General features: G+C 36.8%; 1 protein-coding gene across 1 annotated transcript in view; it reads right to left on the reverse strand.

Annotated features, from left to right (window-relative positions):
• Positions 1-25,067, reverse strand: part of RPGR (retinitis pigmentosa GTPase regulator) — a 104,648-nt gene that overhangs the window by 34,067 nt on the left and 45,514 nt on the right. The window contains 3 exon segments of the mRNA XM_082446394.1: positions 20,594-20,670; positions 21,948-22,005; positions 24,025-24,189. Of these exon segments, the coding sequence (XP_082302520.1) occupies positions 20,594-20,670; positions 21,948-22,005; positions 24,025-24,189 (300 nt within the window).

Below are 25,067 nucleotides of genomic sequence, written 5' to 3' on the forward strand. Positions count from 1 at the left end.
AGGATTCTTCAATATATGCAAATCAATCAATGTGATACACCATATTAACAAATTGAAGGAGAAAAACCATATGATCATCTCAATAGATGCAGAGAAAGCTTTCGACAAAATTCAACACTCATTTATGATAAAAGCCCTGCAGAAATTAGGCATAGAGGGAACTTTCCTCAACATAATAAAGGCCATATATGACAAACCCACAGCCAACATGGTCCTCAATGGTGAAAAACTGAAACCATTTCCACTAAGATCAGGAACAAGACAAGGTTGCCCACTCTCACCACTATTATTCAACATAGTTTTGGAAGTTTTAGCCACAGCAGTCAGAGAAGAAAAAGAAATAAAAGGAATCCAAATCAGAAAAGAAGAAGTAAAGCTGTCACTGTTTCCAGATGACATAATACTATACATACATAGAGAATCCTAAAGATGCCACCAGAAAAGTATTAGAACTAATCAATGAATTTGGTAAAGTAGCAGGATACAAAGTTAATGCACAGAAATCTCTTGCATTCCTATACACCAATGATGAAAAATCTGAAAGTGAAATTAAGAAAACACTTCCATTTACCATTGCAACAAAAAGAATAAAATATCTAGGAATAAACCTACCTAAGGAGACAAAAGACCTGTATGCAGAAAATTATAAGACACTGATGAAAGAAATTAAAGATGATACAAATAGATGGAGAGATATACCATGTTCCTGGATTGGAAGAATCAACATTGTGAAAATGACTCTACTACCCAAAGCAATCTACAGATTCAATGCAATCCCTATCAAACTACCACTGGCATTTTTCACAGAACTAGAACAAAAAATTTCACAATCTGTATGGAAACACAAAAGACCCCGAAAAGCAAAAGCAATCTTGAGAAAGAAAAACGGAGCTGGAGGAATCAGGCTCCCTGACTTCAGACTATACTACAAAGCTACAGTAATTAAGACAGTATGGTACTGGCACAAAAACAGAAATATAGATCAATGGAACAGGATAGAAAGCCCAGAGATAAACCCACGCACATATGGTCACCTTATCTTTGATAAAGGAGGCAAGAATATACAGTGGAGAAAAGACAGCCTCTTCAATAAGTGGTGCTGGGAAAACTGGACAGCTACATGTAAAAGTATGAAATTAGAACACTCCCTAACACCATACACAAAAACAAACTCAAAATGGATTAAAGACCGAAGTGTAAGGCCGGACACTATCAAACTCTTAGAGGAAAACATAGGCAGAACACTCTATGACATAAATCACAGCAAGATCCTTTTTGACCCAGCTCCTAGAGAAATGGAAATAAAAACAAAAATAAACAAATGGGACCTAATGAAACTTAAAAGCTTTTGCACAGCAAAGGAAACCATAAACAAGACCAAAAGACAACCCTCAGAATGGGAGAAAATATTTGCAAATGAAGCAACTGACAAAGGTTTAATCTCCAAAATTTACAAGCAGCTCATGCAGCTCAATAACAAAAAAACAAACAACCCAATCCAAAAATGGGCAGAAGACCTAAATAGACATTTCTCTAAAGAAGATATACAGATTGCCAACAAACACATGAAAGAATGCTCAACATCATTAATCATTAGAGAAATGCAAATCAAAACTACAATGAGATATCATCTCACACCAGTCAGAATGGCCATCATCAAAAAATCTAGAAACAATAAATGTTGGAGAGGTTGTGGAGAAAAGGGAACAGTCTTGCACTGTTGGTGGGAATGTCAATTGATACCGCCACTATGGAGAACAGTATGGAGGTTCCTTAAAAAAAACTAAAAATAGAACTACCATACGACCCAGCAATCCCACTACTGGGCATATACCCTGAGAAAACCATAGGTCAAAAAGAGTCATGTACCAAAATGTTCATTGCAGCTCTATTTACAATAGCCAGGACATGGAAGCAACCTAAGTGTCCATCATCGGATGAATGGATAAAGAAGATGTGGCACATATATACAATGGAATATTACTCAGCCATAAAAAGAAATGAAATTGAGTTATTTGTAGTGAGGTGGATGGAGTTAGAGTCTGTCATACAGAGTGAAGTAAGTCAGAAAGAGAAAAACAAATACAGTATGCTAACACATATATATGGAATCTAAGGAAAAAAAAAAAAAGGTCATGAAGAACCTAGTGGCAAGACAGGAAAAAAGACACAGACCTACTAGAGAATGGACTTGAGGATATGGGGAGGGGGAAGGGTAAGCTGGGACAAAGTGAGAGAGTGGCATGGACATATATACACTACCAAACGTAAAATAGATAGCTAGTGGGAAGCAACCGCATAGCACAGGGAGATCAGCTCGGTGCTTTGTGACCCCCTAGAGGGGTGGGATAGGGAGGGTGGGAGGGAGGGAGATGCAAGAGGGAAGAGATATGGGAACATATGTATATGTATAACTGATTCACTTTGTTATAAAGCAGAAACTAACACACCATTGTAAAGCAATTATACTCCAATAAAGATGTTAAAAAAAAGTATATCACACACACAAAAAGTCTACAAATAATAAATGCTGAGAGGGTGTGGAGAAAAGGGAACCCTCTTGCACTGTTTGTGGGAATATAAATTGGTGCAGCCACTATGGAGAAGAGTATGGAGGTTCCTTAAAAAGTTAAAATAGAACTACCATATGATCCAGCAATCCCACTACTGGACACATATCCAGAAAAGATGAAAACTCTAATTTGAAAAGATACATGCATCCCAATGTTCATAGCACCACTATTTACAATAGCCAAGACATGGAAACAAGCCAAGTGTCCATGAACAGATGACTGGTTTAGGAAGATATATATATCTTCTTATATACACACACACACACAAAATATTACTCAGCCATAAAAAAGAATGAAAAAATGGCATTGCAGCAACATGGAGTAACCTAAAGAATATCATACTAAGTGAAGTAAGTCAGACAGAGAAAGACAAATACTATGTGATAACACTTACATGTGGAATCTAAAAAATAATACAAATGAAGCTATATACAAAAGAGAAACAGACTCAAAGACCTAGAAAACAAATTTACGGCTACCCAAGGGGAAAGGGAGAAGGGGAGGGATAAGTTAGGAGTATGGGATTAAGAGATACAAACTACTATACATAAAATCGATAAGCAACAAGGATTTACTATAAGCACAGAGAACTATATTCAATATCTTGTAATAACCTATAATGGAAAATAATCTAAAATACACACACACACACACACACATATATATCTGAATTAGTTTGCTGTAAACCGGAAACTAACACACTATTGTAAATCAGTATTCAATTCAAAAATGAAAGTTTCAATTTAATTAAAAAGTTTTCCCAAATTAGTTTATGCTTTTATATAATTTTTGTAATTCTTAATTACTATATGCAGTAAATTACATAATTATACCAATTAAGGAGTTAATATAAATCTGATGCTAAGTTGGAAATTATAAGTTACCTAAAAATATAAAATCAAATATTCCTATGTACAGAACTTTAATGATTTTAGCAATTGATAGACTGAGACATTATAATAGAAAACTTCTGTTGTAATAAACACACTCATAGGGAAAATTCTGTAACTTTTAGAAGTACTGTGCTACTATTTAGACAAATTCTAAACAAAGTACTTGTAAAGATTACTTCTGAGAAACTTCAAAAGCTTTTCTCGAATATAAAAAAAATTTTTGTTTCATCTTGGGATAGATGTTAACCACGAATCAGGTAAGATTTTTCTTAAAATAAAAACATATTAATGTCATTTAAAGTTAGATATAGCTCTCTAGTCCACTGCTAACCTTACCTTTAAGATATCTCATTTATCATAATATACATATTATACATACCAGATGAAAATGAAAGCAAATGGAACTATTTGGGAATGCAGCTTGGCCTGGTCAGATAAAATTTCCTGCTGTAGTTTTCGTAAATAATTTTACGGTTAGGATAACATTTCCTGACGTTTCAGTGATTAGGACTGTGTATTAACATTATGCCAAAGTAGTCATCCGTCACAATTGTTGGAGGGACTGCTATTAAGCCTGTTTGTCTGTTGTCTCTTAACTTTAATGTAGCTTCTTCCAGCAGAAACATCTTACTTTATTGTATTCAATATAGTTATACTCCATCATCCTCCAACTCCCCACACTCCCAAGAAGGCTTAGTATGAATTTGTATGCAACAAAAAAATTACCTCCTTAGTAGAATCATCTCTTTTCTAATTAATCCTTTAACTCTCATTTCCTGCTTAAAATCTGAGGCCAAACTAGGGAAGATTACAATTGAGATGAATCCAGGGCCTAATTAATTATTTCAACATGTTTTCCTTGTAAACAAATTTCTCTTGCCAAAATAATGTACTTTGTTTAAAACAGAGGTCAGGGGCTTCCCTGGTGGCGCAGAGGTTGAGAATCTGCCTGCCAATGCAGGGGACACGGGTTCGAGCCCTGGTCTGGGAAGATCCCACATGCCGCGGAGCAATTGGGCCCGTGAGCCACAACTACTGAGCCTGCGCATCTGGAGCTTGTGCTCCACAACAAGAGAGGCTATGATAGCGAGAGGCCCGTGCACCGCGATGAAGAGTGGCCCCCGCTTGCCGCAACTGGAGAAAGCCCTCTCACAGAAACGAAGACCCAACACAGCCAAAAATAAAATATAAATAAATAAAAAATTAAAAAAAAAAAAGCTCTTAACAGTGCAGGCTTGCCTGTGTATATTAAAAAAAAAAAAAAAAAAACAGGTCACAATTTGCCCTTTGTGGGCAAAATTGGGCCTGCAGCTATGGTTTGGCTCTCCCTGTTTATGTACATGCATGCACGTATGGACATGTACACGAATGAGTTGTCTATATAAAAACCCGCATTTCCACCTTCTTTTTAAAATGGCTGAGGGGAAGCCGTCTGGCTAGCTCAGTTGGTAGAGCATGAGACTCTTAAAATGGCTGAGGGTCTGGCAACACTGGGCCCAGTATTGAGAAACAGCAATTACCAGGTAGAACAGATTGGCAGCAGCTCCATTACGCTTATCTGTTTAGCCTCTGAAAATACTTCAGTTATGCGATCCCTGGTTTAAATGTATTTTTTGTTAAATTTAATAAAATATCCCCTCATTCCTGAGATGAAGACTTTCCAACTTTCCGATTTGAGAGAGGCCCTTTCCCAGAATAAAACTGATGTTAGTTTCTACTGCTGCATAACAAATTACCATAAAGTTAGTGGATTAGAACAACATATAGTTATCTCATAGTTTTCATGGGTCAGGAGCCTGGGTACTACTTAGCTAGGTCCTTTGCTCAGGGCCTCACAAAGCTGCAATCAGGGTGTCAGCCAGGGCTATGGTCTAATCTGAGGATTGGGTTCCTCTTCCAAGCTCACTGGTTGTTGGCAGAATTCAGTGCCTTGCAGTTGTAGAGTAGAAGCCTTCAGACCCTAGAGGCTTCTCACCCTGGCACATGGCCCTCTCCATAATATGGCAGTTTGCTTCTTCAAGGCCAACAGGAGAGCATCTCTACTGCTTTGAATTGCTCTGAATTCTTCCAACTCTGACATCTAGATCTTTTTTGAAAGGGCTCGCCTGATTAGGTCAGGCCCACCTGGGATTATCTCTCTTTTGCTTAAAGTTAACTCATTAGGAATCTTAATTATATCTGCAAAATATTTCATCTTTTCCACATAATATAACATAAGCAATGGAGTGATAGCTCATCATATTCACTGGTCTCCCCTACTCTCAAGGGGAAGGGATTATTCAAGGCAAGTATACCAGCAGGCAGGAACCTTGGGGGCCATTTTAGAATCCTGCCTATCACAACTGGCATGTCTTAGTATTACTGTGAGTTTCACTTCCACTTGGCTTCTATAGTTTATATTTTGGCAAAGTATTTTTACAATACTGTACTAGTACTATAGTGGCAATAGCAAAAATTTTTATTAAATTTACCTTTAATAAAATTAGAATTCCACTAAATGTAATATAGGAGACTATTTTGTAAGATTTCAAAATCACACCTATTCTAGACTAACATCCTTACAGCCCTTGCACGTGAAACACAAAGATGGAGTATTTTTGTTTTGTTTTGTTTAAATGGGGCAATGGTCACTGTGATTGAATAAGCAAATGTTTTAGTCAGAAGTTAGAATGGGAAAAATGAAGGTAGTTTGATCAATTAAATAAGTAGCATCTGTGAGCATAGGAAAGCAATGTTTCTATTAGAGCAGACTTAGCAGCTTTACCCTTCCTATTCCTTGTGGCAGAGCACTGTGTGACACAGCCAACCTTAGTTACCACTGTCAATGCTAGAGACAGCTGCAATGAGCCAGTCTGGCTGTGTCCGGTTCTCCTAGACTGGTGATCTGTGGCATGGTCAAACGGTGCAGATAATCTGCAATGTTTTCATGTCAAATCACCTCCCTAAAGAGAGGAGCAGGAAGCAAAGAAATTTCAACACAGTTTCTCCACAAAGATGTCCTGTTTATACAGTTGCCCTGATACTTTCTTTACTCAAAGGTAAATGCATTTTGCATCTTTCAATATTTTAAAATGAGATTTCTTTTGCCCCTGTTTTGTCAACTGATAACTCCAAGTACCTCCAAATTTTATTGATATTCACCCATTTAAACAGTGGAACCGACCAGCTATAGTTTATTAAAATATGTTCATTAAAAACAATTTTGACTCAGTGTTTGAAAATCGCAAATACATTAAAAACTGTTAGTGTCATGAGATTGCAAATATTGCCTTATGAAATTATAAAGAAGTAAAATTTAGTAAAAACTATGAAATATCTTAATTTGTTTCACATATAAAAGTATATTTTATATTGCAACACTGAACAGTTAAGGCCACAACACTTGAAGGAGAGTCTGAGATACACATATTCTGAAATTGCTTGTCAAAAATATCAGCATTTAAATAAATATCAAAACTGGTCGTACGATTCAAACCAAATAAAACATACTCTTAAGTTATATCTTTAAAAGTTTGTTATTAGAAACTTTGTCAGAAGTCAAATGTTTTTCAAGTATAAATTACAATGGGCTTGGTGACCATGAAAACATAAACATATATTCATAGTATTATACAAGATTTTGACCTTCTCTCCATATTTGGGGGTGAGGTATCCTGATGATTTTGCCCCATGTGTTTCTTGTTGGCATCTTTCTTATTCCTTTTAAAAGCTATTTTATCTCCTATTGATTTTATCTCTGGGAGTGGCTCATTATTATTCTGCTTTTTACTTTTCTGGCTCGTCAATGACATCCTTTTAAAGAGGAAAATCTAGAAGGAAAACACACATGCAGAGAATTCATTTCAGTAAGTGAAACAGTCACTTAACAGTATTTAGGGGGTATAATTTTCAACAAGTCTTAACATTATTTCATCACATCTTTATGAGGCACCACAATGGTACATTCTTAGCATCCACCAGCCTTTTTTCTTTTACCAATTGCAATCATGATTCTTCCCTAAAACAAGACCTTTCAGGGTTTACCCTTCAACACTATCAGTGCTTTGGTAATATGTTAACATTTTTCTTCAAAGAACAAATTTAGTATTTCACTTTGTTTTGTTATAAGAGAAAAAGATGAAAACCAGCATCTTCTAGAGGACATACCTCCCCATTCCTGTAGGTCAGAACTTCTGGCAAAGTGTTAGTGCTGCCAAATGATGGGGGTGGGAGCCCCAGGGGTCTGAGTAGGCAGTTGGATATACAGACCTGCTCCTCAAGGGAGGCCAGGGCTGCGGACAGGCAGAATGCAGATAACAGCTGAAGAGACGAAAGTAGACCCCATAACCCAGGGATTCCAGGTGGGCAGAAGAGAAAACAGAAGAAAAGAGACTGAGGAAAAGCCAAGTGTGAAAGGTAGGCAGAGGAAGAGGAGCCAGCACTGGGGGCTGAGTTTTGTAGGAACAAAATCAGGAAAAAAAGGCAACTCAGAAGTCAGGGGAGGAAAACATCAAGAAGAGAGTTGCCAACAAGGCACATGCAGGAGACATCAAGGAAGATGATAACTGAAAAGTTCCAAATGATTTAAGCCCTTTGAGGATTTAGCCAGAGAGAAAACAGGATTCCTAAAGAATGACAACCCAAATAATGGTTTTGACAAGATGCCAAAACCAAAGAACAGCTGAAGATCTGGCTCCTTCAGAAATTAAAATGGTGCTAATAATAATAGCTTGCCTTTAGCCTTAAAGAATGGAGGAACTAGAATGAAAAGTTGTAACCCAAAAAGTCAGTCTAGATAAAGTCTATGAACTAAAATGGGAGAACTCCTGTTCCTGCTATTGCGTAGGAATACACATCTTGAAAAATTCTGCCACTACAAAATGCCAAGAAATGCTGAAGAAGTATACAAAATATAATTTTATAATGTGTAGGTAAGCTCACATAAAATGAAGGGAAATCCCTGTGGGACAAAAAAAGGGGGAGCAGGAAGCCTCAGGGGTGAGTTGAGTACTGAAATCGCTTTTATTGATCTCATAACTTCAACTCTTGGATTTTAACAGATTTGATCTCACAAAATATAGAGCATTGGAACTGAGACTCCTATGTAAAGTGGGGACCCTCTGAGGACTACGCCTTTAATGTAAGTCCACCTACAAACACTGGAAGAGAACAAAATAACATGTCTCTCTCAGCCTAATAATGTTTTCCTAACGTGAGTTTGGGGTTCACATGTACAGTACTGGTGGAAAACCCTTAACTGAGACATTGACTGAAAGCCATCCCGAAATGGTAACACCCAGGGGAGCTAACAGAATTTTATACAAATTCTCTATGGATGGACTTACAGTAATCTAAGCTTTAAAGGATTTCCACAAAAAGTCCTGGTTGAACATGAATTTACAATCCAAATTTCAAAACACAGAAGGAAACAAGACACCATTAGCAAGCCAGCCAAAGCAACAAACAGATTTAGACTCTGGAGGATGTCTGACATTGGAATAACTAAATACAGAATATAAAATAAGTTTGCTTAAATTATTTAAAGGACTATAATAAAAAACAGGAGCACAAAACAAGGTACTAGGTAAAAAAAACAAGGTAAAAGATCAGATTGATTTGAAAAAGAATCAAAATAGAATTTCACTTCAAATGTGAAAAACATAACTGAAATTAAAACTCAATAAGGAGGTTAAATAGCAGATTAGTCTCAGATGAAAAGATACTATGAAACAGACAAGCTCTGAAATTTCCCCAAATATCACTGAGATACAGAAAATATAAAAGTAAAAATTAAAAGACACAGATAACAGAATAAAAAGTTTTATTATATTTGAGCCCCAAAGAGGAGAGAGGAAATATTCAAATATATAATGGATGAGAATTTTCTTAAAATGATGAATGACATGAATTCTCAGATTCAAGAGTCATAATGAATTAGAAGAAAGTTAAAATAAAAAAACCTCACATCTAGGCAACTCATAGTGAAATGAAGCACACCAAAGACAAACAAACAATGTAAAAAGCAGCCAGACAGAAATGACAGATTATATGTGAAGTTACCAGCAACTATACTAAAGCAAATTTCTTAATAGCCACAATGGGAGCAGATACTAAAAGAAAATAACTGTCAACCAGCCATACCACCATTAATTTTCCAGTGAGTAGCAATTGCAACAATTAACTTCAGAACGAAATTTATGACAGTAACTTCCAAAGGATTTCTTCAGGAAGAATAAAAAACATTCCAGAAGGGACATCTGAGATGTGAAAATGAATGGTGAATAAAGAAAGTGGTATAACAAATAATATTTGATTGATGAGGTTAAAAAAATTAATAGAATACTCGATACAATAACATGTAAAATGGGAAAAAAACGAGTGATAGCAGAGAAAAACTCTTCTAAGATCCTGGTAATATCTGGGAAAAAGGTACATTGATTAGCTTTAGATTTTAGGTACATGTTAAAAAGTTTAAAGTCAGAATCCACCTTAGAGGCCATTTACAAGAGACACATCTAAAGTACAAGTAGAAGTATAAGAATGAAAAAAGATATATTAGGAAAACGCTAACCATAGGAAAACTAGTATAGCTACGATAATATTCAATCAAATAAAGTAGCATTTTTTTAGGAACAAAGAAGAATACTACCAATGGTAAGATAATAGACTTAAACCTAATTACATCAATAATCAGATTAAATATAACTGGTCTAAATGCTCCAATTAAAAAGGCAGGGCCTTCCCTGGTGGCACAGTGGTTAAGAATCCGCCGGCCAATGCAGGGGACACGGGTTCGAGCCCTGGTCCGGGAAGATCCCACATGCCGCGGAGCAACTAAGCCCGTGCGCCACAACTACTGAGCCTGGGCTCTAGAGCCCGCGAGCCACAGCTACTGAGCCCTCGTGCCACAACTACTGAAGCCCGTGTGCCTAGGGCCTGTGCTCCGCAACAAGAGAAGCCACTGCAATGAGAAGCCCAGGCACCACAACGAAGAGTAGCCCCCGCTCGTCGCAACTAGAGAAAGCCTGTGCGCAGCAACGAAGACCCAATGCAGCCATACATACATAAATAAATAAATAAATAAATAAATAAATAGGCAGAGATTTTCAGATTAGATAAAAAAGCAAGACCTTGGTGCTCCAGCAAATGGTGAAAAGCTCTCTCAGAGATCTCCATCTCAACATGAAGACCCAGCTCCACTCAACGACCAGTAAGCTACAGTGCTGGACACCCTATGCCAAACAACTAGCGAGACAGGAACATAACCCCACCCATTAGCAGAGAGGCTGCCTAAAATCATAATAAGTTCACAGACACCCCAAAACACACCACCGGATGCAGTCCTGCACACCAGAAAGACAAGATCCAGCCTCATTCACCAGAACACAGGCACCAGTCCCCTCCACCAGGAAGCCTACAAAACCCACTGAACCAACCTCACCCAATGGGGGCACACACCAAAAACAACGGGAACTACGAACCTGCAGCCTGCGAAAAGGAGACCCCAAACACAGTAAGTTAAGCAAAATGAGAAGACAGAGAAATACACAGCTGATGAAGGAGCAAGGTAAAAACCCACCAGACCAAACAAATGAAGAGGAAATAGTCAGTCTACCTGAAAAAGAATTCAGAGCAATGATAGTAAAAGATGATCCAAAATCCTGGAAATAGGATGGAGAAAATACAAGAAATGTTTAACAAGGACCTAGAAGAACTAAAGAGCAAACAAACAATGACGAACAACACAATAAATGAAATTAAAAATTCTCTAGAAGGAATCAATAGCAGAATAACTGAGGCAGAAGAATGGACAAGTGACCTGGAAGATAAAATAGTGGAAAAAACTACTGCAGAGCAGAATAAAGAAAAAAGAATGAAAAGAATTGAGGACAGTCTCAGAGACCTCTGGGACAACATTAAACGCACCAACATTTGAATTATAGGGGTCCCAGAAGAAGAAGAGAAAACGAAAGGGACTGAGAAAATATTTGAAGAGATTATAGTTGAACACTTCCCTAGTATGGGAAAGGACATAGTCAATCAAGTCCAGGAAGCGCAGAGTCCCATACAGGATAAATCCAAGGAGAAACACGCCAAGACACGTATTAATCAAACTATCAAAAATTAAATACAAAGAAAAAATATTAAAAGCAGCAAGGGAAAAGCAACAAATAACATACAAGGGAATCCCCATAAGGTTAAGAGCTGATCTTTCAGCAGAAACCCTGCAAGCCAAAAGGGAGTGGCAGGACATATTTAAAGTGATGAAAGAGAAAAACCTAAAACCAAGATTACTCTACCCAGCAAGGATCTCATTCAGATTCGATGGAGATATTAAAACCTTTACAGACAAGCAAAAGCTAAGACAATTCAGCACCACCAAACCAGCTTTACAACAAATGCTAAAGGAACTTCTCTAGGCAGGAAACACAAGAGAAGGAAAACACCTACCATAACAAACCCAAAATAATTAAGAAAATGGTAATAGGAACACACATATCGATAACTACCTTAAATGTAAATGGATTAAATGCTAGACACAAAAGACACAGACTGGCTGAATGGATAAAAAAAAAGACCCGTATATATGCTGTCTACAAGAGGCCCACTTCAGACCTAGGGACACATACAGACTGAAAGTGAGGGGATGGAAAAAGATATTCCATGCAAATGGAAATCAAAAGAAAGCTGGAGTAGCAATTCTCATATCAGACAAAACAGACTTTAAAATAAAGACTATATATTTTATTATAGTAAGTAAAGAGACAAAGAAGGACACTACAAAGAGACAAAGAGGGACACTACATAATGACCAAGGGATCAATCCAAGAAGAAGATACAACAATTGTAAATATTTATGCACCCAACATAGGAGCACCTCAATACATAAGGCAAATGTTAACAGCCATAAAAGGGGAAATTGACAGTAACACAATCATAGTAGGGGACTTTAAAAACCTACTTTCACCAATGGACAGATCATCCAAAATGAAAATAAAGAAAGAAACACAAGCTTTAAATGATACATTAAACAAGATGGACTTAATTGATATTTATAGGACATTCCATCCAAAAACAACAGAATACACTTTCTTCTCAAGTGCTCATGGAACATTCTCCAGGATAGACTATACCTTGGGTCACAAATCAAGCACTGGTAAATTTAAAAAAATTGAAATCGTATCAAGTATCTTTTCCGACCACAATGCTATGAGACTAGATATCAATTACAGGAAATGATCTGTCAAAAATACAAACACATGGAGGCTAAACAATACACTACTAAATAACCAAGAGATCACTGAAGAAATCAAAGATGAAATAAAAAAATACCTGGAAACAAATGACAATGAAGACACGACGACCCAAAACCTATGGGATGCAGCAAAAGCAGTTCTAAGAGGGAAGTTTATAGCAATACAATCCTACCGTAAGAAACAGGAAACATCTCGAATAAACAACCTAACCTTGCACCTAAAGCAATTAGAGAAAGAAGAACAAAAAAACCCCAAAGTTAGCAGAAGGAAAGAAATCATAAAGATCAGATCAGAAATAAATGAAAAAGAAATGAAGGAAACAATAGCAAAGATCAATAAAACTAAAAGCTGGTTCTTTGAGAAGATAAACAAAATTGATAAGCCATTAGCCAGACTCATCAAGAAAAAAAGGGAGAAGACTTGAATCAATAGAATTAGAAATGAAAAAGGAGAAGTAACAACTGACACTGCAGAAATACAGACGATCATGTGACATTACTACAAGCAACTCTATGTAAATGAAATGGACAACTTGGAAAAAATGGACAAATTCTTAGAAATGCACAACCTACCGAGACTGAACCAGGAAGAAATAGAAAATATAAACAGACCAATGACAAGCACTGAAATTGAACCTGTGATTAAAAATCTTCCAACAAACAACAGCCAAGGACCAGATGGCTTCACAGGCGAATTCTATCAAACATTTAGAGAAGAGCTAACACCTATCCCTCTCAAACTCTTCCAAAATATAGCAGAGGGAGGAACACTCCCCAACTCATTCTACGAGGCCACCATCACTCTGATACCAAAACCAGACAAAGATGTCACAAAGAAAGAAAACTACAGGCCAATATCACTGATGAACATAGATGCAAAAATCCTCAACAAAATACTAGCAAACAGAATCCAACAGCACATTAAAAGGATCATACACCATGATCAAGTGGGGTTTATTCCAGGAATGCAAGGATTCTTCAATATACGCCAATCAATCAACGTGATACACCATATTAACAAATTGAAGGAGAAAAACCATATGATCATCTCAACAGATGCAGAGAAAGCTTTTGACAAAATTCAACACCCATTTATGATAAAAGCCCTGCAGAAAGTAGGCACAGAGGGAACTTTCCTCAACATAATAAAGGCCACATATGACAAACCCACAGCCAACATCGTTCTCAATTGTGAAAAACTGAAACCATTTCCTCTAAGATCAGGAACAAGACAAGGTTGTCCACTGTCACCACTATTATTCAACATAGTTTTGGAAGTTTTAGCCACAGCAGTCAGAGAAGAAAAAGAAATAAAAGGAATCCAAGTCGGAAAAGAAGAAGTAAAGCTGTCACTGTTTGCAGATGACATGATACTATATATAGGGAATCCCAAAGATGCTACCAGAAAACTGGTAGAGCTAATCAATGAATTTGGTAAAGTAGCAGGATACAAAATTAATGCACAGAAATCTCTTGCATTCCTATACACTAATGATGAAAAATCTGAAAGAGAAATTAAGGAAACACTCCCATTTACCACTGCAACAAAAAGAATAAAATACCTAGGAATAAACCTACCTAGGGAGACCAAAGACCTATATGCAGAAAACTATAAGACACTGAAGAAAGAAATTAAAGATGATACAAACAGATGGAGACATATACCATGTTTCTGGATGGGAAGAATCAACATTGTGAAAATGACTATACTACCCAAAACAATCTACAGATTCAATGCAATCCCTATCAAACTACCAATAGCATTTTTCACAGAAGTAGAACAAAAAATATTTCACAATTTGAATGGAAACACAAAAGACCCCGAATAGCCAAAGCAATCTTGAGAAAGAAAAACGGAGCTGGAAGAATCAGCCACCCTGACTTCAGACTATACTACAAAGCTACAGTCATCAAGACAGTATGGTACTGGCACAAAAGCAGAAATATAGATCAATGGAACAGGATAGAAAGCCCAGAGATAAACCCACACACCTATGGTCAACTAATCTATGACAAAGGAGGCAAGGATATACAATGGAGAAAAGACAGCCTCTTCAATAAGTGGTGCTGGGAAAACTGGACAACTACATGTAAAAGAATGAAATTAGAATACTCCCTAACACCATGCACAAAAATAAACTCAAAATGGATTAGAGACCTAAATGTAAGACTGGACACTATAAAACTCTCAGAGGAAAACATAAGAAGAACACTCTTTGACATAAATCACAGCAACATCTTATTTGATCCACCTCCTAGAGTAATGGAAAAAGAAACAAATATAAACAAATGGGACCTAATGAAACTTATGGGACCTAATGAAACTTAAAAGCTTTTGCACAGCAAAGGAAACCATAAACAAGATGCAAAGACAACCCTCAGAACGGGAGAAAATGTTTGCAAACGAAGCAACTGACAAAGAATTAATCTCTAAAATATACAGGCAGCTCATGCAGCTCAATATCAAAAAAAACAAACAACCCAATCCAAAAATGGGCAGAAGACCTAAATAGACATTTCTCCAAAGAAGATATCCAGATTGCCAACAAACACATGAAAGGATGCTCAACATCACTAATCATTAGAGAAATGCAAATCGAAACTACAATGAGGTATCTCCTCACACCAGTCAGAATGGCCATCATCAAAAAATCTACAGACAATAAATGCTGGAGAGGGTGTGGAGGAAAGGGAACCCTGTCGCACTGTTGGTGGGAATGTCAATTGATACAGCCACTATGGAGAACAGTATGGAGGTTCCTTAAAAAACTAAGAATAGAATTACCATACGACCCAGCAATCCCACTACTGGGCATATACCCTGAGAAAACCATAATTCAAAAGAGTCAGGTACCACAGTATTTATCACAGCTCTATTTACAATAAGCCAGGACATGGAAGCAACCTAAGTGTCCATCAACAGATGAAGGGATAAAGAAGATGTGGCACATGTGTACAATGGAGTATTACTCAACCATAAAAAAGAAATGAAATTGAGTTATTTGTAGTGAGGTGGATGGACACAGACGCAGAGAATGGACTTGAGTACATGGGCAGGGGGAACGGTAAGCTGGGAGGAAGTGAGAGAGTGGCATGGACATATATACACTACCAAATGTAAAATAGATAGCTAGTGGGAAGCAGCCACATAGCACAGGGAGATCAGCTCGGTGCTTTGTGTCCACCTAGAGGGATGGGATAGGGATGGTTGGAGGGAGACGCAAGAGGGAGGAGATATGGGGATATATGTTTATGTATAGCTGACTTACTTTGTTATACAGCAGAAACTAACACACCATTGTAAAGCAATTATACTCCAATAAAGATGTTAGAAAAAAAAAGAAGCAAGATCCATCTACATGCTGCCTAAATCAAATGTACTTCAAATGTAAAATCACAAATGGGTTAAAAGTAAAAGTATGTTAAAAGATGATAACTCTAATCCAAAGAAAGCTAAAGTGGCTATATAATATCAGATCAAGTAGATTTTAGAGCAAAGATTATCATTGTGTATTAAGAAGGTCATTTCATAATGATGAAGGGGTCGATTAATTAGAGCAGGTAACAATTCTAAACATGATAGAAACAAATAACAGCTTTAAGATACATAAAGCAAAAATTAATAGAAGTACAAGGAAAATTAGACAAATCCACAATTTATAGTCAGGGATTTTAATACCTCTCTTTCAATAATAGAACAAGTAGACAGAAAATCAGGAAGGATGGAGAAGACTTGAACAACACTATCAACCAACTTGACCTAATTGTCACTGATAGAACACTCCACCCAACCACAGTATTCTTCTCAACCTTCTTCTCAAATGAACATTTACCAAGATAAACTTGATTCTGGGCCATAAAATGTGTCTCGATAAATTTAAAAGGAATCAATTCATACTAAGTATGTTCTCCAATTACAATGTAATTAAATTAGAAAGTAATAACAGAAAGATCACTGGAAAAATCTCCAGCAACATTGAAATTAAATAACCCATGAGTCAAAGAAGAAATCAAAGGGGAAATTAGAAAGTATTCTGAACTGAATGAAAATGAAAACACAACATATCAAGTACTTCAGGGGAAATTTATAACACAAAAAGCCTATAATAGAAAATAAGAAAGGTCTCAAATCAGTGATCTCAACTTCCATGTTAAGAAACATTCAACAAAATGTTGCTAAAGGAAATTTGAGAAGACATCAATAAATGAAAAGAAATGTCATGTTCATGAATTAGGAGACTTAATACTGTTAAAATGTTAATTCTTCCCAAGTTTATCTGTAGATTCAAAAACAAGGCCAAATCAAAATCCCAGCAGGCATTTTTTTCACTAATTGACAAACCGATTATAAAAATTCACATGGAAGTGCAAAGTGTCTAGAATAGTCAAAACAAGTGTGAAAAGGAGCAAAGTTGGAGGACTAACAGTTCCTGATTTCAAGACTTATATCAAAGCTACAGTAATCAAGACAGTGTGGTACTGGCACAAGATAAACAGATCGAAGGAACAGAATACAGAGTCCAGAAATAGGCTCACACATAAAAAATCAATTGCTTTCTGACAAAGGTATGAAGGCAATTCAGTAGAGGAGGACAGGCTTTTTAAAAAATTTTTCAACAAATGGTGCTAGAACAATGGGATGTCCATATGCAAAAAAAAAGAACTTCAATCCATACCTTTACCATATAAGAAATTAACTCAAAATAGAATACCACTCAGCAATATAAAGGAATGAACTATTGATACATGCATGGATGAATCTCAAAACAGTATCAGTTATTTGCTGAGTACAGCAGGGGGATGTGGGGTGTAGACAGGGATCACAGAGAGGCACAAAGAACCTTCTGCTGATAATGGCACTGTTCACTCTCTTGATTGTGATTATGCTTTCACAGCTATATATGTATGTCAAAACTAATCAGATTATATACTTCAAATATGTGTAGTTCATTATAGGTCAATTATACCTAAATAAAGCTATTTTTAAAAAGCAGGGGAGTAATTATTGGGTGGGTCCGAAAGAGACAGTCTCAGGTATTAAGCCTGAAAAAACTGACAGCAACAGGATACCATATGTATAATTGACCTCAGATTTTCCTCACAATAGAGTAAAGCTAACTGTGCACTTGGGGCAAACGTGCTGAGTTGTGCTGCCATGGTGAATAAAGCTTAGCATCAGAGAAAAGGAAGCCGTCAGGAAAGGCAAGAATCCACAGGCATAATTTTTGGTGGAGAAATTCTCATCTCAGCCTCTTATATTTATGGTAGTGACAATGAATAAGTAATCTATTGACTGTGAACTGGCATGGGGAACTATCCAGGAATCTGCCATATTCTAGCTAGTTTCTGAGGGGTGGCACTGGATTTTTAACCTCTCTATCTGCAGCCTTTAGCCTTGTGCCTGGCACATAAGAGGCACCCAGTAAATATATGCTAAATAAACACATGAATAAACTAATTCCATGACGGGAAGAAATTATTATTAATAGCTAAAAAGCTTACTGCTTTTTTCAGTAGCTTACTTAGGTGGAAATTAAGCCAATAACACATTTTTCTTAGCGGCTAACTGTGGATTCAAATTTGCTACAGTTTGGAAAAGCAATATTTGGCGATTTCCAAATATAACAATCAAAAGATCTCTACCACCAATTAAAATTATGGGTCCTAACCTGGCTATCTGAAACACTTAAAATCATCAAAACAAAATTCAATGGTGAATTCTGTCTTGTAGGGACCAAGAGTGTACTTCTTTTTTTTTTTTTTAAATTACCTTTGGAGTGGCTGTCTAATTAAGGGAAGGGATGTAAAATTTCAAACACATGCTTATCTTCATATGAGTTAATGCATCATTTATTTTCCAAGTTTTCAAAACAGTTTGATTTGTTTGGCTTAGATGGTATAAATAGGTTAGAGACATTGTAGATTAAAATATATCATGTGGGAATGATTGAAAAAAATCTCATCTAAATCATCTATTTCCTTTTTAAAATATATAGAATAACAGACTATTCCTTAAGTAGGAAATACATTTATTACTGCTTGACTTTTTAAAATATAATTTTCAATACTTTTTCTTTTCTTTATCCAAGGAAATACATACTTACTGAATTATATTTTTCCATTAGGTATAAATGAGAATTTAAGCAGAATCAAAGTTTAAGACTGAATTTGTCAGCCTGGCACTCTGTATCCTGGCCTGGCCTCACCTTTGTCCCATGGACTGGCGGGGCTTCCTGATGCTACAGTAGGTGCCTGCCACACAGCATGCCTTCCCTGGCTCCGGCCTCTCCTGTCCTGCGTATCCAAATCCTACCAACTATGGACAATGCTGAAGACGGGAGAGCCTGAAAAATTCCCTAAACTCGACCACCTATTCTACAATATGCATTTTCATTTGGTCAGAGGTGTGTTTCAAATATTTTTTTCTGCTGCTTCATTTCACTTTTCCTCCCCTTAGGTTCTTAGGTCTCCTGACTCCTTTACTTTTCATCCTTCTCCCTCAGATTTGCTTTTCTTTTCCAGACTCTTTCCCTGAGCTCTTTATAACTGAAAAAAGTTTTCACAGGAACACTATGAAGTATACTGGTGGAATATCTGTTAAATGTTCTGTTCTACTAGACGGAGAATCTAAAAAGTTCCTAAACCTTGATGAAATGGTCTAGCGATGCATGTTATAATTCTAAGAAGGCTAAAAATACTGAAGTGTCCTTTGAGCCAGGTCACAGACATCTTTTGGGTATGGTAATCCAAACTTATAATTTTATAAAAGATAAAAATGGTCATGAAGTAATTTTTAGTAAAAGATAACAATATGGAGATTTGGGCTAAAATAACTTCTGAAATTTCTGTAGTAATTCTGAAAGGAATTTCAGAGTGGCATATACCTACAAAGATGGCAAAAGACAGGTTGTTTACTACCCTAAGGGCGGCTCCTGGTTTTACCTTCATCCTTTCCTCTTTCTTACCCCTCCCATTTTACAATTCATTGTCAACCAAAAATATTTACTGAGCATCTACCATGTACCAGGAACTGTGATAAGTGCTAAGGATACACTAGAAAGCAAAACAGAAAATAGTTTCTGTCCCCAAGGAGCTGAAGGCCAGTGGGGAGATACAGACATAAAGTAAATGAATATACAAATGACTATGTAATTGCAAACTGTGACAAATACTAAGAAGTATGAGAAAAGGGTGCTCTGTGAGAGAATAATAATGGGACATAATAATTTATATAAGTGCTGCTGGTTACAAAAGGCCTCTGTGTGGAAATGACATTTAAGCTGACACCTAGGTTGAATAAGAATTAACGAGGCTTTTCATTTTTCTTGTCTTCCATGTTACCTCCTAACACTTCTAACTGGAAATGTGATCTCATGATTAAATAAAGTTTTTCTGCAAGTGGAAAGAGTAATTTACTTCCAAGAAGAAGAAACGTATCCATCAGACTTGTAACAACTCCAAAACAGGTACTAGGAGAGACTGGAGTAGCATGTTGCAATGTTTTCTAAGCACAGTCATCTTTATTTTTTCATTCATCCTATTTCTTGGCTTTGCCTTACTCTCTTCTAGACTCTCAGGATACTATACTCTTATAATTTAAGCAGTAGAGTTCTTTTACATATCTTTTATTGTATGATCAATCAGTATGTATGGGATGATTGAAAGGAACATGCTATTACATTTTTGCAGAGCAATCTGAATCATAATCTAAAATCCAATAAGTAAATATGCACGTTAAAAATGTGAAACATCACCTGAAATTCGTCACATGTTCTTGAGTCATCAAAACTCATATTAAGAGAGTTAAATTATGTGGATCAGCATATAAAAAGTAGTAGAAGCGATTCAATACTTTAGCCTTAACACTAAAATGAAAAATTCATTTCACTTACCTTCTTTGATTTTTTTGTTGATTTACTATCTTCCAGGATTTCTGAAGAACTGCCCTTTGCACGATCATGCATCTTTCCTATGATAGGATATATTTAGAAATATTTTTTCTAACTAATGAGAAAAAGAAAAGTCCTGAGGCTTTCAGTGAAACTCTATCAACCATGAATTATGAGGTAATACTAAAGAGTAGTGGACAACTGCGTATTTCCTGAAAAATTAAGGCAAAAATCTCAGAATGACCTGACCAACGTTGTAAATGTTTAGATGACCAGTACCAAGTATAGCAAAGGTAACAGTAAGTGTTAGGGAAGACTTCTGTAAAATATAAATTACCTTTAAAAAAATTAACCTCATTGTAATGAAATTATTTGTACCCAAATGGACATGTCATGTTTTTGGTATTCCAAATTAATCCACATGTTATATAGTTGAATAATGATCTTTAAGGTAGACTCATGAAGCATATGCATTCTTTGAATTTTATATTATCAACAACTTAAATCTTACATTTAATTTCTTTTTAACACTTTAGGTTATATGCTAAGACTACTCAGAGATGACAAATATTTTAACATTTTGCTTAAAATATTCTAAAACTTACTACTCTTTTTGCAGAAGTTAGAAGGAAAAATGTATTAAGGGAACTATTCCTTCTTCTGCTTAAGTTCTGAACAGATATCCACTACTACAGACAGTTATTTGTAATGACATCGCAGCAAAAGGCCCCCTGTGATGTGATGGTGTGGAAACATAATATAGGGGTCATATAGCAAAAGCACCAATGATCTGGGTGTAGAAACTGTAGGTCCCAAGGGCAGTCACAGTCTCCTCTGTTCTGTGACACCTGTTCTCTGACACCAACAGCGAGGCTTGGGAAAGGACTCCTCTGAAACGCCTGTGGTAAGATCAAAGACTCAGGTCTGGGCTCGGGGGGAAATAACTGGATGGCCTGCTGTGGCTCTAGACCAGCCTGGACATCAGCGATGGGGTCTGGCAGTGCTCACCAGACATATATATCAAGATCTGGGACAAAAGCCCAATTTAATAATACTGATTGAAAAAAAAAAAAGTAGTAAAAAGGCTGTTCTAAACCACTTAACACTGACACATGAGCAGCCATGAAGAAGCTGTGGTGGTGATCAATGAGAACACATAAGCCTGTGTCACATATTTCATAGCTTATTATGAGGGTCATGTGACAATAAAAAGTGTAAAACAGAATACATACGTGTAAGTCATAATTCCTTAGTTACAGCACATATATGCATAAATATCTGTATGTACATATGAATGTAGTATGCTATGTATCTAGCCTTTTTAAAAGTATGCTTTTGAAGTCAAATGTGCTCACACCTTTTGGATTTTCACTGTATTCATGAATGGCCCGTTCCTTTCGGTTGGCTTTTGTGTCCTATAAACAATAAAGAAACAATATAATAAAAAACATATTCGTACTGAGCTAGAAAACCTAGTCTTGGTTTTAAGCAGGGTTCTAGAGTCAGTCTCTAGCTAACAACATAAACATGTGACAATTACTTCCCTTTGCAGGACTCTTGACTTAGATGCTGCGTGATTGCTAATGTCTTTCCTAGCTTAAAACTGCATGATTAGGGCTTCCCTGGTGGCGCAGTGGTTAAGAATCCACCTGCCAATGCAGGGCACACGGGTTCGAGCCCTGGTCTGGGAGGATCCCACATGCCGTGGAGCAACTAAGCCCGAGCGCCACAACTACTGAGCCTGGGCTCTAGAGCCTGCAAGCCACAGCTACTGAGCCCTCATGCCACAACTACTGAAGCCCGTGTGCCTAGGGCCTGTGCTCCGCAACAAGAGAATCCACTGCAATGAGAAACCCACGCACCACAATGAAGAGTAGCCTCCGCTCGCCACAACTAAAGAAAGCCTGTGCAGCAACGAAGACCCAGCTCAGCCATAAATTTAAAAATAAATAAATAAATAAAGCTCCCTTAAAAAAAATCGTATAATTAACAAGAATTGTATATTTAAGAATTCTACTCAAAGAAGATTCAGGAACATTAACTGGTATAGGAATTAGCTCAACATTTTATAATGTCAAATTGGAGTTTAATGAATCCTATGCTAAAGAATTTCAGGGACCACCATAACTGGAACTCATAGATGTTCTTTATAAAACAGAATCTTTCCCTCCCTCTTTTTTTTTTAACATTTAATATTTATTTATTTGGTTGTGCTGGGTCTCAGTTGTGGCAGGCAGGCTCCTTAGTTGTGGCATGTGGGCTCCTTAGTTGCGGCTTGCATGTGGGATCTAGTTCCCTAACCAGGGATTGGACCCGGGCCCCCTGCATTGGGAGCGTGGAGTCTTAACCACTGCACCACCAGGGAAGTCGCATCGTTCCCTCCCTCAGAAAGAAAACAATAACTGCTAGAACATATTTTTTCCTCAGTGAGAGGAAGGAGTCTCGGAAAAAGAAGGAAGCAAGGAAGAGAATGACCTCTTTAGCACAATACCATTTTGTAAATTAAAAAAAAATACACAAAAAACAACAACACATGTTTTACAATTACACATTCAAATAAAAGGACAAGCATGTTTCAGTGGTTGGCTATGTTAGGGAAAAGGGGAATGAGGCTCAAAGGGAATCAATTTAAATAAAGAGAGAAGCACCTCGCACAGACCACTGATGATAGTGTTTCATCAATGAGAAGGCAGGATTAACTCAGAGCTCTTTGCAAGAGGTCCAAAAAATGAAATGAAAATGAATCAATACAGTATCATTCAGTTTGGGTTTCTGAATTCCATACCTCTGAAATGAATCCAGAGTAGTGCTAGCAAACGAATGATTTCAAACCTACCAACTGTCTCCTAGCAGGGTCACTCTTAGGTATATCTGCCAGATGGAAGAGATGTTTTTGGCATCCTTAGCTCCGCTTTCAGGATGACTTTCTCTTCCTCAGTGAGGCCTCCTCCCATTCCTCCTATGAATACTTTCTTCTATACCACACCTCTGCAGAACTGATCACAACCTCAAACACTGCTGTGAACAACTTTCATTTGTCCATGTACATGTCAATATACACACGTATGTGTGCACGTACAATCCCATTTCTGCCACTAGTACTGGGCTGCTAACGTTGTAATTTTATCATTTCAAGGACCTGGGGCAGAACTTCTTGGTTAATTTCTCAAGAGTGTACTAAACTGGCCCATATCAATTGATTTCCATTCATTTGAAGAACAGAATGCTACCAAGAAATGTGGAAAGAACGCTAGAGAAAAAAGGGTGTCTGATTCATAAATTTGTCAAAGCTTGTCCTATAGCACATGAACAAAGTTATTCATGGAAATATTTCTGTTCTCCAAGGAAGTTGGAATCTGCCCTCTGCAGAGACCAGGGGACCCATATGCTTTCTCTTGGGCAGGGTCTTGGGATTTAAGCACTTATCATCATACCTTTTCAATGGCTGTCAATACCTTTTTAACTGAGTTGTCGGTTTCACTGTGGTCGTCTGCAGGAACACTTTTATTGTCTCCTGTAGCTTTCTTCTCGCCTTCTAGATGTTCCTTAATTTCCTCATGCACGTCTTCTGGCTCATCATCTTCTGAAAATTCGTGATCCTGTGACAAAATTGATGATCAGGGAAGAGTTAAATTTTTCTTCTTTAAAAAACAGAGATTTGATATTGCTGTCGTAAGTAATTTATACCATCTCAAAGAACATATAGACTATGAATTCAAATACTAAAGTCAAAGAAATAAAATACTGAATAATCCATGCTGCATATCAAGTTACTATATTACCAAGGATTTCATGCATGTTACTCTATTTCAACATTTTCAATGACTAGGGTTCCCAAAGTTCTTTTTAGCACCTATGGTAAGGTTAAAATGGAAAAACAAAATGCTTTCTGGGCTGTCTCAAAAGAATGCTTTTAAATATTAGAGAAGTTAAAAAGCTTTCTATCTACTGTAGCATTATAACATAATCATATGTATATATTATGTTCATTGTCCAAAACATAATGATTTAAAATCACTTCAGAAGTACAATTCACCAATATTCACAAGATAGAGGTAACTATAATTACTTACATTCTGGGAAAAGGATAAAGGGACACAGGCGCTTTAAATTGTTTGCTCTTGGTTATTTAAAGCAGATGGAAAACCAGACAGAGGGAGAACTTAGTCCATCTGGCTCCTGTCCAGCTATCCAAATTATAAAACAGCCTGTCTATGGATTTGATAGACTGGTAATAAATCATGTAATGCTTATTAAGTAAAGGCAGAAAATACTAGTCTTACCCTTTATTCTATACTGAGATTTTTTTTTTTTTGCCATTTCATATTTTGGGTGGAAAACTGCTTATTTACTGTCATTAAGAGACTGGACTCTTTATTGGATTTCTTTTTCCTATGCTTTTCATTTATGCACTACACTAAAGGCATAATGACCCCTAAAATAGGTGACACAGTAAGCAATCTGTGCCATTCACTCC

Source organism: Balaenoptera physalus (assembly GCF_965194825.1).
Source record: "Balaenoptera physalus genome assembly, chromosome: X".
Lineage (NCBI taxonomy): Eukaryota > Metazoa > Chordata > Mammalia > Artiodactyla > Balaenopteridae > Balaenoptera > Balaenoptera physalus.